Raw genomic sequence first — 17535 nt, forward strand, 5'->3', positions numbered from 1 at the left:
TATGGCTATATATATAGATAGTAAAATTAGTGGGATAATTATGATAAATTATCCCAATTCTAATTCAAGTAGAATTCTACTTGATTAACACACCAAAAAAATAATACAATTCTAGTTCTACAAAAGTTCTACTTGACTAACACTGTAAAAAAATATCCCATTTCCTAATTCTATGTGACTAACATCTTAAAAATTTATCCCACAGATTATCCCAGTTCCAGATTTAAGTTCTATGTGACTAACACCCCCTAAGTGAAAAAGTAACAAAAGTAGTCTCTACTTCTTTTACTTCAGCTACTTCACAATTACTTCCGTGCAAACAAACAGACCCTAGGTGAAAAAGTAGCTGAAACAATAGGATATAGATTAGTCACATCCAGGTGTGAGCACGAGAAAAAGAGAGGTAGCATAGCCAACTCAGCGAGGCGTCAGCCAGTAAAAAGAAGCGCGATCTCACTTTCCAACATGTGGGGCCCGGTAACGCCCTCCCAAAACCTGTGGCCAGAGCTGCGAGGGCCTGGAGACTCGGAGCGAGGAAGCATATTAATCATGCGATCATTAAACGCCGTTACGCACAGAGTGACGGGACCTCCGCAATGTCTAACGCGCCGTCGGTAACGGACTCGCCGGCGCCGGCGCCGGCATCGTCGCCCAAATCCTGACTTACCCTCTCCAAATCGTACGGTCCTTGCTCTACACTCATTCGATTTTTAATTTTATTATTATTTTTTGGTAACTTTCGCTCTTTTTTTTTGCAGGTGAACACGAGGCAGCAGACTGAGAGAAGAGCGAAGAGAGCAGCAGCCGGAGATGCTGACGTGGACGAGTCTTCTAGAAGGGGAACTGTATCTCAGATGATCCAGGTCGTCAAGAGCGAAGGATGGACTGGGCTCTACAGTGGCCTGAAGCCTTCTCTTGTTGGGACTGCTGCGTCTCAGGTTTGCAAGCGCCCACCAAGTGTTTGTCGAAATGTTTTAAGTGGAAAAAATAAGCTGAATAAGCTTTGTTGTTTTTGGCAGGGGATATATTATTTCTTCTATCAGGTGTTCAAGAATAGGGCAGAGGCGATTGCGCTGGCGAGGAAGAAGAAGGGGAAAGGGGATGGGACGGTCGGCATGTTGTCTTGGCTTCTTGTTGCTGCTATTGCTGGGTGTGTGTTGCGATTTTTTTTTTTTTTTGATTTTTTTTTGATAATTGATTGATGACATGTATTTTTTTGTTATTTGTGCAGGTCGATAAATGTGTTGATGACAAATCCGATTTGGGTCCTTGTGACCCGAATGCAGGTGTGTGATCTGACTCATGCATATGCTCGATAGCATATTCTGACATTTCAATTAGTTAGGCACAATAAGTAAAAGATATAGAACGGGGTAAAATGTTTATTCTTTTGAGGCTTGTTGTTGTAAGGAATTAGAAATTAAGAATATCAAGGAAAACTCCTGGCTCTGGCTGGTAGTATTTTTTGGCTCCTATTTTATGAATGGATTTTTGGAGTTGCATAACGAGAGATATTTTCATAGTTTTACACACATGCGCACACGTGCGCGCGCACACTCGCCATTCACATGTGATAATAGGAAGTTCAAGTCGAGAATCCATTGTTAAAATTGATCTACATTGTTTAGAATGCCTAAAAACCAAATATTAAGTGTCCCAAAGTTTTTTTCCGAATCGGTGATCAGGTGGCTCAGTTTAATGGTTTACAACATGAGAAATCTAACAAAAATTAGTGGAATGGTTTTAGGATGTTTAGATCATGATTAAATCGTTGGATAGAATTTGTCGTGGTAAAGGGTCTGCCAAAATATAGCCGTATTTTGACCAAATCTTGATTGTCTTTCTTTCTTCTTTCTGTTATCAAAATATCAAAGCTATTAAAAGATTCAGTGGCATATTTTCTTTAAAAATATTTTTTTTGCTTTTCTTTTTGTTTCAGACACATACTCAAGCAGAAAGGAAAATTATGGAGGCTAAGAGAGAAGCGATACTAAAGGAAGCATCTGGCAGCAATCCAATTGAAGTTTCAGCTGTTAGAGCTAAATTGGCTGAGCTTGATTCAGTCAAACCTCGCCCATATGGAACAATACTTGCGGTCTGTGTAGTTTATGTTCCTCTGTGACCTAATATTCTGGTATATGCTTGAATAGTTCTGCACAACATGTCGGCCTGCATTAATTTATATAATCCATGTAAGCATTATAGGTTGCACATGGAAATTTCTCCTTTTGCAAATCAAAGACAATACATGTGATTTGGTAAATCATGAAGTCACTGCCGTTGCATGAAAATTCCAAAGTTATGGAGGGTGGAATGGTATAATTCATATCCTGACACATCCTTTCTGGTTGACTGCCCTTTTTAAGGACTGCAACTTGAGTTTCTTGTACACTTCTTATTTTTGTTTACTTTTCCCGGGCCCAATGTGATTTTAACCAGTGTGATGTTTGTACCATCTAAAATCCCTGTCATTGCACCAAAACCCCAAATATGTGGCAAGGGGTTATGGCTATAAATTTTACATAAATTTTATATTCCCACGATGAATATGGAGATGCGCTGAAGCCAATGGCTTAGGTATGCTCAAGTTAATCTCTATGATTTTACATTCTATTATATTGGAGCAACATTGAAGACTGGAAACTACAACCTCCAAACAACACCATGTATGCTTATTTGATGAATGTGTTATAGGGTTATGCAAGAAGAAGGTGAAACTTGATGTTTCCTGCCTTGTCTTCTTTCAGAAATATCGGTGATTTCTCATAATATAGCTGATGGCGGAGCCATTGTTTTAAATATCCCTGACATGGCCTGATATATCCCCCGATGTATCCTTTTACAGGGCTTGCCGCAACCGATATGGTCTTTAAATATCCTTTACCGCTTTTTGGCTATTTTGAGTGATAAATCCCCGATATGGCCGATATATTAGCCGATATGTGGACCAATATATCTTTTTATATAGCTTGTTGTAAAATAATATACCGTGTTTGGAATTTTTGGGCGAGATATCAAGATTTCCCCATTATATCAAATGACATTTTGCTCTAAAAAAAGCAGATCGAATGTTGCAACATTGCTTTGCACTTTTGTTTGTTTTAGAAGGTTGATTAGTGATCCTAAACATATATTATTCATATTTTGTATGCTTAAATTTCATTACATATGTTGATATTACATTTTAATGCATTATACTATGTATGCAAACATTCATTATGGCATTCCAATATTTACCACATATCCCCGATATTTCCCCGATATCCGCAATCCGATATGAATTTTGGTCATCCGATATTTCCCCGATATCCGATATTTAAGACCTTGGGCAGAGCTTCTTTCTGCGCATTTGTTGGGGGGAGGGGGGCAGGTCTCGTGAAATTAACACTTAAATGTATGAAAGACCAATGCCATTTGGTGCTGTGATAATCTCGTAGTGCCAAAATCAGCTTGACTACTAGTTAACCTGCCAATCCTTTTGTGGTTCTATATCTTGATTCATCTCAATATGCATCTGAGTTTAGTGGAAAAGTTGGATCATTACTACTACTGCTACTATAGCAAATCAGATCCACTATCTAGCTAATAAGGCTTGGTTGCTCGACAGATGCAAGAGGTGTATCATGAAGCAGGCATAAGAGGATTATGGAAAGGAATAATTCCAACACTTATTATGGTCAGTTGTCCTTAGTATTGTTTTATTTAAATTCTCAGTTTTTGTATAAGTTTCTTGAGTCAGTTGAATTTTCTAAAATAGGTTGAAATGGCAGGTGTGTAATCCTTCAATCCAATTCATGATTTATGAAATGTCGTTGAAGCGCCTACAGGCTAAGCGTACTAGAAACAAGCATGGGGTAAAACCCGTTACTGCTCTTGAGGTAAGTCATCTTAAAATATTATACACTTGCTGTTACTAGTCATGTAAGTGACAAGGGGTTCCTAACTTATATTAATCCTATTTTGTTCTAGATTCACGCATTCACTCAAAGAAGTCAGAGGGAGAATTTGTTGCGCTTGTACTAATAAGTTTCCTTTGTCTTATCAACTCCTTAACTGCAGGTTTTCTTGCTTGGGGCATTGGCTAAACTGGGAGCAACTGTTGCAACATATCCTTTGCTAGTTGTTAAGGTAAATACAACCATTGGAATGGTTTACATATCTCTTGATTTTGAAAATGATATAGTGAATTATCTCTTGTTATTCTTTACACGTGTTTTACACTGCTGACTAAAGCATATTTGGCCTGTAATGTCACATCTATGTAATAAGAACTCTTATACTATGAGTGATTTACATTACATGTCTGCATTTGTTCAAATTTCTGTTGTTCATCTTCAAAGTTTCCAATATGTTTATCCTAGGGTTTGCATCACAATGCTTCTGGAAGAATTGTCTTGGAGTTATCACTGGTATTGTAACCAATGCTTTAGGCAATAACCGGATACTTATTACACTATCCTTTCTCATATTAGTTATTAGTGAAATGCATGACAAAACCATGTATTTATCTATTTTCTCCAAAGATACAACTATGAATTTACGTTAATGAAAAGAATCACAACATGAACAAAAAAGACCTTTATCCCCAAATTTTTTTGGGTTCGCCTATAGGAATCGTTTTTTTAATACATCAAGCTTTGTTAAGACCCATCTTATTAGTTAACCAATACATTGAGCTTCTTAATTGCCTCTATCCAAGTTCTCTCAGATCTACTTCTACCTATCCTTACTCCTTTAATCATAATTCCTCCTAAATGTTATACTTATTGGCATGCACTACATATCTCCAACCATCTAAATTGGTTCTCCCTCATTTTATCCTCAGTAGGATCAACCACAAATTTTCCTCAAATGTATTCATTTCTTATCCTATCTCTTAGTTATCTCCACTATAAATACCACACAAGCCATCACATATTAAAAAGGGGCTTAATTACCATACATTAGTGTGCTTTAGATTTGTGGAAATATCTTCTATTTAATGAATTTTGAGAAGGTAACATAATATTTTGCTGCACTTGTGCGAGTCTTGAAACAGTCTACTGCTAGATAAGTGTTAGATTCTTTTTCTAATTTAATGTGCATTCCTTAGTCCGAACTCTCTTAGAAAAAGATGGGATATATGCTATTTCCTTGATTATGCTTAACATTGCCTACTTGAATATGCCCCTATTGGAGTCGGCTGCACCTAAAGTTAATGGGTGTTCTCTAAACTGTTACTGGTTGTGAGAAAAAAAAAAACCAAATCAATATTCTCTTCTTTTGTTTTTCCTTTCAGCCATCTGACCTTAAAGAATTAGCTGAAGTAGATCTCATCCTACTGCATGCTCATATGTCTAGCTCTTTCTACTTAATGTGTCCTTTCATCTGATGCAGTCAAGGCTGCAAGCGAAGCAAGAGATTGGCAAGAATTCTGCATCAAGATATACAGGTAATCTATGCAGCAGTTAAAATATCAGCCAAAATGGCCTATTGTGTCCATTTTTTTGCTCCTGAACCTGATAGTGCCTGGCAACAGTTTTTCTCCTCTTTTTATATCCTTTTTTACTTTTTTTTATCCTCACGTTATTTGGAGGCCAAGTGATCTAATTAGCTCTTGATAATTAATATTCTAAACTTTCTTCACTGTAGGTACTATTGATGCAATTTTTAAGATGATTCGTCATGAAGGGTTGCCTGGATTTTATAAAGGGATGGGCACAAAAATTGTGCAGAGTGTTTTTGCTGCTTCAGTTCTTTTCATGATAAAGGAGGAGTTGGTTAAGGCATACCTGATACTTGCTGATGGTAGTAGGAATATCCTCATTCGTAAAAGTGATATCAAGCCATTGAGAAGAATTTAAGGTAGGCTCATGGCTGTTTTAGGCTTTTAGCAATGTTTTTATTAGATAGTACAGGAAATGGTATGCTATCATAGCTGCTTTTAGTTTTGCTCTAAATTTCTTCCTTGATGATACCTCACATCTTGTAACATTGTTATATATTATAGCATAGTAAGAATTAAAAGGTTGAATTGGCAAGCCATGATCATCAATCTTGTTTACCTTTCTTTTTTATGGTACTACATTGACTTAACAACTTGTTTTGATTTTTGTCTTTTATTGTTGGTTTGGCACTGAATTTGCGAACTTAGCTTTTTTGGGATGTTCTTGTAGTTTTTTTTTGGGTGTTATGTAATATTGATGGTAGAAGGTAATTTCATTTAATTATGTTTAGTTCTTACCAAATTAATATTATGGAGAAAGAATCAAAATCTTGGCAAAAAAGATCAAAGAAAGTTGAAAAAATGTTTCCCAAGCAACATTTCCATTTTGGAGAAATAAAATTAAACTTTGGTTCAGATGAAAACTATTTTATCTAAAATAACTAATTTTATTACAATTATTCTTTGGAAACATTCCTTCTAAGCTTTACAATTACAATAATTTATGCCAATTTAATATCCAAAACTGAAGTCTTAGGATTACGATAAGTAATTTAATATCCTAGAAGTTAGTTTTCTGAAGAAATCTATAGAAGCTAATTTTCTTATGAAATAATTTACTAAGGGCAACATACCAATCACAATCCAGTATGGCATCAAAAATTGTACCCTGATGCGGTTATATATGTAAAATACTCTTATAGAAAATCGAGTATAGCTATGTCCTCATTTCTTGAGCTTGGAATGACCTGTGTGGAACTTCATGTTTATGTTGCAAATCAGAGTAAGATAATCTTGTCTGAGTCTTGTGTTGTTGGTCAAGTTTAAGTTTAAGATATAAGTCATTTCTGAAAAAGGGTTAAGCAGGAGCCCAGATACAGGTTGAATGTTTGATGCAAACTAAATGTCAATCTGCCTCCAGAAACTGTACCAATCCAAGAAATACCGGATGTAGAGTGGAGGGCAGTGTTAATTGAGCAGATTTTTACACACCAAATTTCTTTGGCAGGATGGCAATTGAAACTCAATGCTAGTTGTATAACTGGTATGGTTAAGTAACACAGTATAATGAAATTTGTTCTATTTCTGTCTGTGTTTTTCCTCAGATTTAAAGAAAATAAAAACTATAAAGATGATAAATTGTTTTTAACAATGTAAAGTTTTTTATTTCAAGTACTTGTTTCTAATTTTTTTTCCTCTTATGTATGATGTGAAATTCTTGAATATATAGGAAAGTATAATAGGAGTGGCAAATCATTTGATTATATTAATACTCAAACATGCATGCATTCACGAGTATAGACAACCTCAAATACCAGGGATTCCAGGATTTGGGGTTAGTATCATTTTATCAACTCAGAGACGATTCAAAAAGTTGTAGGTAAGAATACCTAAATAATATGGGCAGCTTTTGTTCCTCGAGACAGTTCATTTTCTTTGCATTCTACTTAAATCACGGGTGTATGTTTCATAAATTTTGGCATAATTGTATCTTAACAAATAGTCACTGGAGAAACTCATTACAAAGAGCGTGATGTTTAGAAGTAAATGTGGAAGTTCCTGATTTTCCAGTTTCACATAGCGGATGTGGAGTATTGTAGGTTGTATGTAAAGGCGTTTGATGGTTTATCTTCATTTCTGAAAATGCTACTCTGTATGTTTATCTGTGGATTGCTAACTTGTTCGGGTGGAGGTTTTGATGGTTTCCAGGTTTCATTTAACCTTTTTGATATAAAGATAGATACCTCCAGGTATTTGATTCCTGATACTGTGTTCAAGATGGTTTGTTCCTAATGCATCAATTTCTTGTAGATTGAGAAAAGATAGTCGGACGGTATGGCTTGTATTCTTCATATTGTTAATCATTTGCTTGGTTTTTCTTTATATTGATTACGTGTTAGAAACTTTGTGTGCAAGACATCTTTCAGTTTGACTTCAGGCAGTTTTTTGTGCCATTTAGGTGGTAGTGTAGTAGTCTATGATAGTTTCTAAGTCCAGACATGAAGGGTAAGCATAAATTTGTTGTGTCTTTTCAATCCTTTGATTTTCATTCACATTTTCTTTCTAGCTAGATGCATATTAGTTAATCATTTTTTCCTTAGCGTAGTGCGTGGTCTAGCGATATTCCCCCTCTTTTCTATTCTCTAATAATACAAAAGATAACTTGATTACTAATATGTCAAGGAGTATTCACATGTTCGATGATGTAGAAACTTCATTTGAAAGTTTTTCTTAACTTGTATCACATAATGGGGTTGGGCCAAAAGTTTCATGGCTTTGGGCATGTGTCGCTACAGATTTAAAAGAACTACAAAAAATTTGCATCACATAGCTGGGTTACACCAAAAGTTTCATTGCTAATCCCTCATCTTTCGTCATAGTTATCACCGTGGACATTGTTCTTCCTTTGAGCGCCGGCTGAACTCCATGCGTGATAGATGTTGTCTACCGATCCTGCTATTTTAATGCCATTATTATGAAAGTTGTAGTTCTCTCTCTACTCATTCTAAGACTCTCAGCATGTTTTTGCCCTGTTGACAAGTGCAGTTCTCTCTGCAATCATCAAAGTTAGTTGCTACCAGGATAAATTGCGCGTAACCCCCCTCATGTATGCCTTCAGTAACACTTAGCCCTACTCAACTCATTTATAAGCACTTAGACCCCTGGGTTGTTACTTTTAGAAGGATAAATTACAGATAACACCCTCTCTCTCATGAAATTTTTTGAGGGTGGGGGGTGGGGGTGGGGGGCTATGTGCTAATAAATGAGTTGAGGGGGATTAAATGCCACCTATGATATAGATGAGGAGGTTATCTGCAATTTACCCTTTAAGTTTGATCATCTTTAATTCTTCTTTCATTTTGTAAAGCAGTAGCTTTTCTATAGTGCCTTTGTGTTCCTATAAAAACAAATCTGGAGGTTTTCTCAAGCAACATTCATATATAGTTGGAAATCTGTAGGACCACTAGTTAATCTAAGTATCCTCTAGAAATGTGAAAGAATAGACAATCTAAGTCGATGATCATGTTTCTTTATTTCGCTTACACTGTTTTGAGAACGGACTCATCAGAAATTGGAGAATAATATTGGGCTTCAGAATCTGGAAATGTAGGCTGGATCAAATGTTGAGGTTTGAGCTAAGATACATAAATAGTATAGGACTGTAACATGTATAAATTGCATATTTTTCGGTGCAGTTTGGAATGTTGATTAAGAATCAGCCATAATCATGGAACACATACCTGGATTGTCTGATTGTTTGACTTTCTCTAATCAATTTCTTTTACTGTTTTTAAGGGTGGCATCTTTGCATGGATACCCATTTCAGCAAATGGCTTCTCTTTGCCAACTTCGTTGTGTCTTTGTTCACCTTCCATTTTCCCAACAAACAATACTGATATTAGGAGCTTAATAAAAGTTTAATTGTGATTTAATAAAATTTAATTTCTTACCGTAGTTTCACACCTGCATAAATTCTCAGTGCAACTCCGAGAACGATTAAGTCCCATGTTTCTGATAAAGATATAAAGTAAGTTCATTGTTTTGATTTATACATTTTGAACTGTATGTCACAGAGAAAAAAATGTCCATCTTCTATGCATCTACTACAGTCATTAATTCACATGCAAGGGACTTTCCAGGAGAACTTACGTGTCATGTATGCGATTGATGTGTTGTTTTGGCCTAATGAAGTCTTTGTAAAGTTTGTTTCTTTCTCTATGTTTCCTGTCTGGGTTTGCTTCCTCATACAACAAGTCTTGGCTGTATGGCTCGACACTTGCATCTATTTGTGGAATTGATGATATTGAAAGCAGTTTAAGCTTAAGATCAGTATCTTCTGAAATATGAGTCGACTGCTCAGAGAGAAAAGACTTTGAACCACTTCGAGCCAAACTGACTCTTTGTCTCGTTCTATCAGGAAATATCTGTGCACTATTTTGCACTTTTGTGAAACTCAGATTACTTTCTGCAGCAGCAGATTCTTGGCTTGATCTTGGTTTCATCAGGAGTCCTCTGCCATTTGTATCAATTTGAGTGCCAGTGTTTCCTGTCGCAATGTCTTGCTGAGCTGGTTGATGGCTTATATTCAGGGTAACTGGGCATCCATGGGCTTCTTTCAGAGCAGTTTGTAAGGATTCAGGAATTTCTTCGGAATGCTTGAGCATCAGGTGAATTATAGCATTGTCTGTCAGCACAATGCCGAAACAAATTGAATAATTGGCAACCGCAAAAAAGGACTCTATCATTATAACGATCAAGAGGACATTACCTCGTGCAACAGTTAATGATAAAAGTTTTGCTTGAGACCGCAAAAAATTTCTCATGCTTTTGTTCTGCATCCTTTCCAGTATGTTGTTCCATATTTCATCCATATCAAAACTTTTGATTTCGGCATCAGGATTAGCAATGGTATTGTTCAGATTTTTTACAGTCGAGCAAATCTTGCTTCTTCCGTTGTTGTCTGGATGTCTGATATTGTTCATTATATCAGATTTTTCATCTACAACCAGAAGACAACAACTTTATGAATAATCCTGCTCTTATGCTACTAATGAACTAATCTTGGTCTATTTCTGTCATATAGTTTGATACCTGATGGAATATGATGGGAGATGCCATCAGATTCAATCTGCAGTATGGCAGCAGCGATCCTTGCAGTGTGGTTGCAGGCAAATGTCATCAGTTGCTTTTCAGTTTTGATCAGGATGTTTAGAGCCTGACATAATTTCTCGGGTGCCATGTTACCTGCAGTTCGATGCTGATTTAATGAACGAAAAAGACATAATATGTAACACACTGAGCAGAGAATGACCTTTAATAGACGAGGAATAACTATCAGCAAGGATTTCTGTAACAAGAGATGCCAATTGAGACACAATTTCCCGTGGTTCAATTCCTGAAGCAATCAGATCTCTTATGTATCTCACTGCATCTGTGGAGTTTCCTGAGATTTTCGTCTCAAGCAAGCGAACAAGTTTATTTCGTGGTACTAGACCCACCTGCCAACAAAAGAATTTACACTCAAGGAATTCTAGAAAAGAATACTATTAGAAAATACTGAAATAATTACTCACAAGCTGTTCAATGGTTGAAGTATCTATTTTCATATTGAGGAGTGCCAGATGATCCAGTAAGTTCTCAGCTTCCCTCAGGTTGCCCTCTGCTCTTCTTGCTATTAGTTTGAGCGCATCCTTTCTGATTTCAATTCCCTCCTGAGCGACAATCCTCGATAGCTTTGACATCACATCTGTATCACTGAGCTTTGAAAATTTGTATTTCTGACACCGTGATGAAACAGCTCTGGGGACAGTTCTTGCATCCTCAGTTAAGAGAATGAAGATCTTGTTGTTGTTCTCTTGAACTAAATTGAGTAGTTGTCCCCATGGCCAAGATTCTGAGGCGAACTTGATGTCAATGATGACAACCTTGACACCAGAAGATGTAGCTTTCCTTAGAAACTTGTGTATTTCTTCAAACCAAGAGCTTTTGTACCCAGAGCAGAGCTTTGCAGGAGAGGATTCACAGTTGAGAGCGGTGGCGAATATCCTAGCAGCTGATGTTTTGCCGGTCCCAGGAGACCCATAGAAGAGATACATCGGTGAGATTTTGTTCAAGCGTATGGCACTGGAGAGGGCTCTGATGACCATGTCATGGCCGATAATGTCCTCAAATATCTTTGGTTGGTATTGAATGCTGAACCCTTGATGACAATCAGCCCGATGGCTGGTTGAGGATGATGATGATGATCCAGGTTGATAGAGCAAAGTTGATTCTGCTTCATCTGGGTTGGACGACATAATCGGAGTTCAATTTCCTCATAATCCAACGAGGATGAATCTACGGACTCCATTAGACTAGGTAGAAGGGGTAAATGGTGGAAGACTGTTCTCAGAAGGTTAAAGTGTTGTCATCACAGGGTCATTGACTCATATTGCCGGCCTGCACGATCAGTCTTTTAAGGGTTATTAACAATGAGACGTCAGATGTGCGTATTTGAATAAGAAAGAGACATGCTCCAGCGAATAGAGTATCAGCTTTTGTTGTGCTGCTGGATGCCAATTTGTCTTGTATTCAAGAATCACAAGTGAAGGTCATCATCCTTTATATGGGGAGTAACTTGTAGTTATGAGGATATGTTTGGGTTCTTGTAGGTTCTAGTTTCGATATAGGACTTGTTTATTTATTTGTTCCTGAAGATATTAAATAATATTCAATCTGAGAGCAAAAAAAAAAGACAAAAAAACAAAAACAAAAAACAACAGTGGGTACGAATACCATATTGCTCTCTGAAGCACAATATTGGCATTCTTTCTATTGAAAGCTTTTTCATTTGGGGCATGTTTGGTTTGCTTAAATGGCCCATGGAAACCCATTTTTGGGCTTGACATCAAGTCCACCTAGGAATTTTTTGTTTCCGCTTGTTTCTTTTCATGAGTTTGGTTCGTTTAGGGATGTTGGGGAAAATGGAGCTGAAAACAGCTTCACCTCAGCTTTTTTCTTCTCTTCGGTTTCCATCCCCAACAAAGAAATTGAGTTGAAACCCAACCACGCCTTTGACAAGTTCTCTCTGGTTTCTCTCGTTGATTTTTTTGGGGAAGAAAGAAAACGCTAGGGTTACCTCCCTTGCCTCTCTCTCCCCGCTAGAAATCTCCCGTGGCCTTCTTCGTCGGCTTCTTCGTCACTGTTTTTTTGTTCGCCGTTTTTGTCTTTCGTCTTATTCGTCGGCTTCTTCGTCGCTGTTAATTGCTCGTGAGTTCCTAAACTTTAATACTTTTTTTAAATTTTTTTGATTTTATGGTTAGGGTGAGGATGAATTGTGTTGGATTAGAAGAGGAAGAAGGGGGTTATTGTGATCATTTGGAGTATAAATCACTTGCAGGATGAATTGCTTTTTTACCAGAAATTGCTTTTTTTGCTTAGGCTTATTCTTGAATTGGCTTGATTGAGGAAGAAAGGGGCTTATTCCTGAATTATTTTTTGGTTTGATGTTAAGATTTGAAATGCCAGTGTTACCTGAATTTTTGCTTCTTACAAATTTCTTGTTTACAACTTCCATAATAGCCACATAGTAGTGGATTGTTTCATTGTGCTTTACCTTTATGTTTGAAGTTATTGTTGTCTTCTCCATCTCATATTGTTGATAGTTTATCTTAAGTGAAGCATTTTCTAGTCTTATAGCTGGAACAGAGGGGTTACTTAACTAATTTTGACATTTAATGTCTCCTCTATTGCTTGTAATTTCTTGATGGCACATGACATTCTGTAATGGTCTCACGGAGATACACAATTGTTGATGTTGCTGCTACTATAGCTTCCCTTCAGTTACACTTATTTTCTTGTTTTTTATGTCAACATTAATCTCTATGTAATCTATAAAGTGAAGTGAATAAAATCTGATAAAAAGAAGCAGTTATCCATTTTTGGTGCTTTTCGACGCCCATAAGATGACTTCAGTGACAAAAATAGGCAATGTAGTATGGTGTATAACTAATATAATCATCAATAGTCCGGTGTTTGATATCAATTTATCAACATTTAGGCTAGCTAGTTCCATGTCCCTTCTTTTCCCTTATTAATATTACTTTTATTATTTTTAGTAATGAGATGCTTATTAGTGTGTCCATTATAATACTCAAGTTAATAGGGAGAAATATCTGGTGATGTGCAACAAAGGATTTTCTTTTAATTGATATTGTATGTGTAAAGACATGAAATATTGAAAGTTAAAGTTATGTCCAGATTCTCAGTAACAAAGCAATGAATTGCAGAGATCATTAAAGAATGACCAAATACATGAGTTACCTTCATGATGCAGATCATTAAAGAATGACAATCTGATATGTAGGTTGCACTATATTAATTGGGAACAAGGCTTGAAAGTTAAAGTTATGTCCAGATTCTCAGCACTTAGTGTGCACACCTCTTTTTGAATTTTATTTAATAGTTGGCTACATGGTACCCCATGAGACCACATAGTTGATTTTCATGTAACTGCATGCTTTTTCCCCTGAACTTTTGCCTCTTAAAATTTTCTTCTTTACTGCCTAATGCTTCCTGGGATTTTAATTGATAGAAGTTTTGATTATTGACATTGCATATGGATGCTTGCTAGGTATATTAATTATTTCAATTTGATGTTTGCATTGTAAATGGATGGTGATGGAGATTGTATTGATGAACAAAGTGTTGTTAATATGGTTCAAGGTGTTGCACTATATGTTTTTGTTATAATATTTACATTCATAAGGAGAATGCAAGTTAGACGTAAATCAATTTGTAGTGGTCCAAGTGAGGAAAAAACAAGAGAGGACTAGATTTGAACATATAGAGCGCATTTATAATGGTTTTAGTGATAGCTGTGTAAACTACATTAGAATGCGAAATCATGATTTTGTTAAGCTAGAAAGTATAATGCGGAACAATAGGCTGTTAAAAGACTCAAGGAATGTAACAGTGGAAGAACAACTTGTCATGACACTAAACATTTCATGTCATAAATCTAAAAATCGTATTGTGAGATCCATTTTATAAGATCAGGGGAGTTAGTCAGTAGATATTTCAACAAGATATTACAAGCAATTATTTGGGTGCGTGGAAGCTAAATGAGACAAGCCCCCAATGACATTCCCCAAGAGATCGTTAACAACCCATTATATTACCCTTATTTCAAGGTACATCTACACTTTAAGCACACTTACATGTATAATCAATGAAAATAAATGTTATTAAGTAATTCGATGGCTACTGCTGTGAGTTATTAAGGTATACGATGGCTACTTCTGTGGGTTATTAATGTATGCAAGCAACCTACAATACATTGTATTGGATGACTATTGCTATGGGTTATTAAGGTATTCAGTTGTCATGCCACGAGTTTACATTGGTGACTTTTTTACTTTTAGGCTATGATGATTATCAAATTTTTTGAGATTAGCAACTTGTAATATCTATTGATATTGCACTGAATGGATAACAATGATGATATTGATCAAGTTTTGAGCCCTCAGCCATAATTCGCATATACATGTAGCTAGTTTATTTTATGTGATGTCAAAAAATATTTTCAAATAATTTTTTAATCATAAAGTTCATTCAAATTTGAACATACATAAATTATTAAAGTAGTACACAATAATAACAAAGTAGTACATGTCCAGGCTTTCATTCTAGCGATTTTAAATAGATTTCTAGATCACGATGCTCTCCAATACATTCCTTACTTGGCAACAACTTCATTGTAACCAACTTCATGGGCGTGTATTAGGAGTTGATTTTTGTTGCAAAAAATGTTGGGTATATCTTTGCAGTAAGGACACTTCCAATTTTCGTTTCGGTCTATTACTTTTACAACATTAGTTCTTAGCATAATTTCTGCTAATTCTATAATATCCCACATTTTATCTTGCTAATCCATTCTTCAAAGGTTTGTTTATGTTCAGTAATCCTTCCACACAGATAAAAAAATATAGTAAATTGACATTAAAATAAACAACTCCATTGTATATCATAAAATTTTTAAATATTCTTATCTTTGATGATGGTGTAGATGAAGATTCACCAATATCTTTACTTTTCTTACTCATATTTTTTTCTGGTTAGAATTTGGTATGCAAACATTGCGTTTTATAGATGTATATGGACTGATACGTTTACTTGGTGGTTGGATGTTGAATCTGATAATATTTATTTGGATCAATAAATTTTTTACTGGTATTGCCCATGGTTTTGAAATCGAACTGGTTTTGTTTCTTATAGTTAACTCAACTACTCAGTCTTCATTACGTATATGTTTGGTATTTCCAGTTTTGATATGATTTTCCATGTCATATATATCACTAGTAAAAAACTGGGCATTGGCGACAGGGAAATCCGTCACCAATGCCCCAAAATCCGTCACCAATACACATTGGTGATGGAAATGGATCCGTTGCCGATAAATCCGTCGCCAATAAGTATTGGCGACGGATTCCCCCCGTCGCCAATACTTATTGGTGACAGACGTTTATTGGAGATGGAATTCTTTAGCGACGGGGGTCTTTCCGTCGACAATACTCATTGCGACGGGGCACTCCGTCGCCAATACTCATGGCGACGGGGCAATCCGTCACCAATGTTTTAAACATGCGCGACAATTGCCCCATTGCAAATGAGTAGTTGGCGACGAGATTCGTCGCCAATGTTTTAAACATTGGCGACGAGCTGCCCCGTCCCCAATGTACATATTTACGTATTTTTTTTTAATTTTCTAGTAACCTCCCATACGAGAATACACATATCGCCTGTATCGACATCAATCCAATGATAATATTTAACAATATATCATAAAATCAACCATTATATACATTCACATTCCAAATGAATACTCATCCATCAATCCACAATATCGAACAATACTCATCATATAATCACAATCACAACACATCTCGCATGCTCAAACAATATTCATTCGCTATTGTTTTCGTCAAAAGTTGATTTTGTTATGGAATTCATTATATCTTCGGTCGATTATAACAAATTCGAAAGAAATAGCCTTTTTATAAGACTTCTTTTACACAACAAAAGAAAAATTATAACTTTTTAGAAACAAACGCAGGATCGTTGTTTGGATCACTGCTTGCGTGGGATCTTTGCCTGTGCCGGGGGTGCGTTAGCCCGTGGACCACCGAATCACAGATTCTGATTGAACCGTGAGGGGTTTAGTGATTCTTCCTTCATTTATCGAAGTAAGAATTTGAAACGAAGATCTTATCAAAGTAAGACGATCGTTCTTCTTAAGATCAAGTCAAAGCTCGAATCTCAAGGAATTGCCAGAAGCTCAAGTACTCTACTCTCTGCCCCAAAAATAATGCTCAGCCTCCTTTCTTCAAAAATCGATCTCAGGGGGTATTTATAGCCTCACTACCGAGACAGTGTTTGCTGTCTCGGCGGCCGAGACAGAGTTTACTGTCTCGGGTTCCGAGACAGTAAACACTGTCTCGGAAAACTTCAACTGCCCGACCGTTTTGTAACTGCTTTCCCACGTTTTAAAACTCCATTATTTTAGTAGTTATCAACGTGATTCTTGCCCATGACGTTTCCCACGTTCTTGACCAGTTGGTGGCCACGTGTCGGCGGTTTATAAAACAGTTTCTGAATCTTCGATAGCTATCTCGCGTGCGAGACAGTAAGCACTGTCTCGCATGGCGAGACAGTAAGGACTGTCTCACGTGCGAGACAGTAAGGACTGTCTCACGTGCGAGACAGTAAAGACTGTCTCGCGTGCAAGACAGTAAAAAAACTGTCTTTTTCTTTGATTTTTTGATAACCTCCTTTTGAGCTGCGCTTGGATATCTTTTAGCATTTTTTGAAAGTGTTCCAGACTTATTCTTTTATAGAGGAGTCTGGGACACTTTGGATAAGACAGGTCTTATTTGCAATCCCTTCAATACTTGATTGAGTAGATCGTACGGAAGGACCCGTAAATGGCTTCAAATCTTGACCTCTTCATCCTTTGGTCTATTCAGTGCTTTGTAGAATAGACAAAATTCTTCAGGTGTTACGTTTATCGCTTGACCATTGTCGAAGTCTTGACTTAGAGCTGGTGTTGGATGACAGAGGAATAGTTTATACTC

General features: G+C 36.5%; 2 protein-coding genes across 3 annotated transcripts; one reads left to right on the plus strand and one right to left on the minus strand.

Annotated features, from left to right (window-relative positions):
- Positions 541–9991, plus strand: LOC109843810 (peroxisomal nicotinamide adenine dinucleotide carrier-like). Of its 2 annotated transcripts, XM_020412773.1 has the most exons (11): positions 541–679; positions 759–938; positions 1020–1150; positions 1232–1286; positions 1940–2095; positions 3608–3676; positions 3771–3878; positions 4060–4128; positions 5377–5431; positions 5632–5844; positions 9843–9991. In XM_020412773.1, the coding sequence occupies exons 2-10, from the start codon at positions 855–857 to the stop codon at positions 5841–5843; spliced, it is 939 nt and encodes a 312-aa protein (XP_020268362.1). In that variant the 5' UTR covers positions 541–679; positions 759–854; the 3' UTR covers position 5844; positions 9843–9991. The 2 variants fall into 2 exon arrangements, with proteins under 2 accessions (XP_020268362.1, XP_020268361.1); XM_020412772.1 differs by lacking the exon at positions 9843–9991 and having other exon boundaries at positions 5632–6061.
- On the minus strand, positions 9193–11721 carry LOC109841987 (protein STICHEL-like 4). The gene is made up of 6 exons (XM_020410910.1): positions 10999–11721; positions 10737–10923; positions 10517–10669; positions 9575–10424; positions 9376–9436; positions 9193–9330 (listed from the first exon to the last, which is right to left on the minus strand). Exons 1-6 carry the CDS (start codon positions 11719–11721, stop codon positions 9193–9195), a joined length of 2112 nt encoding a protein of 703 aa, XP_020266499.1.

Source organism: Asparagus officinalis, chromosome 5 (assembly GCF_001876935.1).
Source record: "Asparagus officinalis chromosome 5, Aspof.V1, whole genome shotgun sequence".
Taxonomy (NCBI): domain Eukaryota; kingdom Viridiplantae; phylum Streptophyta; class Magnoliopsida; order Asparagales; family Asparagaceae; genus Asparagus; species Asparagus officinalis.

Excerpts from the sequence above, each read along its gene's own strand:
- LOC109843810 (XM_020412773.1), top strand. The coding sequence starts at position 855 with ATGATCCAGGTCGTCAAGAGCGAAGGATGGACTGGGCTCTACAGTGGC. Across the intron at positions 939-1,019 it reads TTGGGACTGCTGCGTCTCAG|GGGATATATTATTTCTTCTA; the intron begins GTTTGCAAGCGC and ends TGTTTTTGGCAG. Across the intron at positions 4,129-5,376 it reads ATCCTTTGCTAGTTGTTAAG|TCAAGGCTGCAAGCGAAGCA; the intron begins GTAAATACAACC and ends CATCTGATGCAG.
- LOC109841987 (XM_020410910.1), bottom strand. The coding sequence starts at position 11,721 with ATGTCGTCCAACCCAGATGAAGCAGAATCAACTTTGCTCTATCAACCT. Across the intron at positions 10,924-10,998 it reads CTTCAACCATTGAACAGCTT|GTGGGTCTAGTACCACGAAA; the intron begins GTGAGTAATTAT and ends TTTTGTTGGCAG. Across the intron at positions 10,425-10,516 it reads CTCCCATCATATTCCATCAG|ATGAAAAATCTGATATAATG; the intron begins GTATCAAACTAT and ends TTCTGGTTGTAG.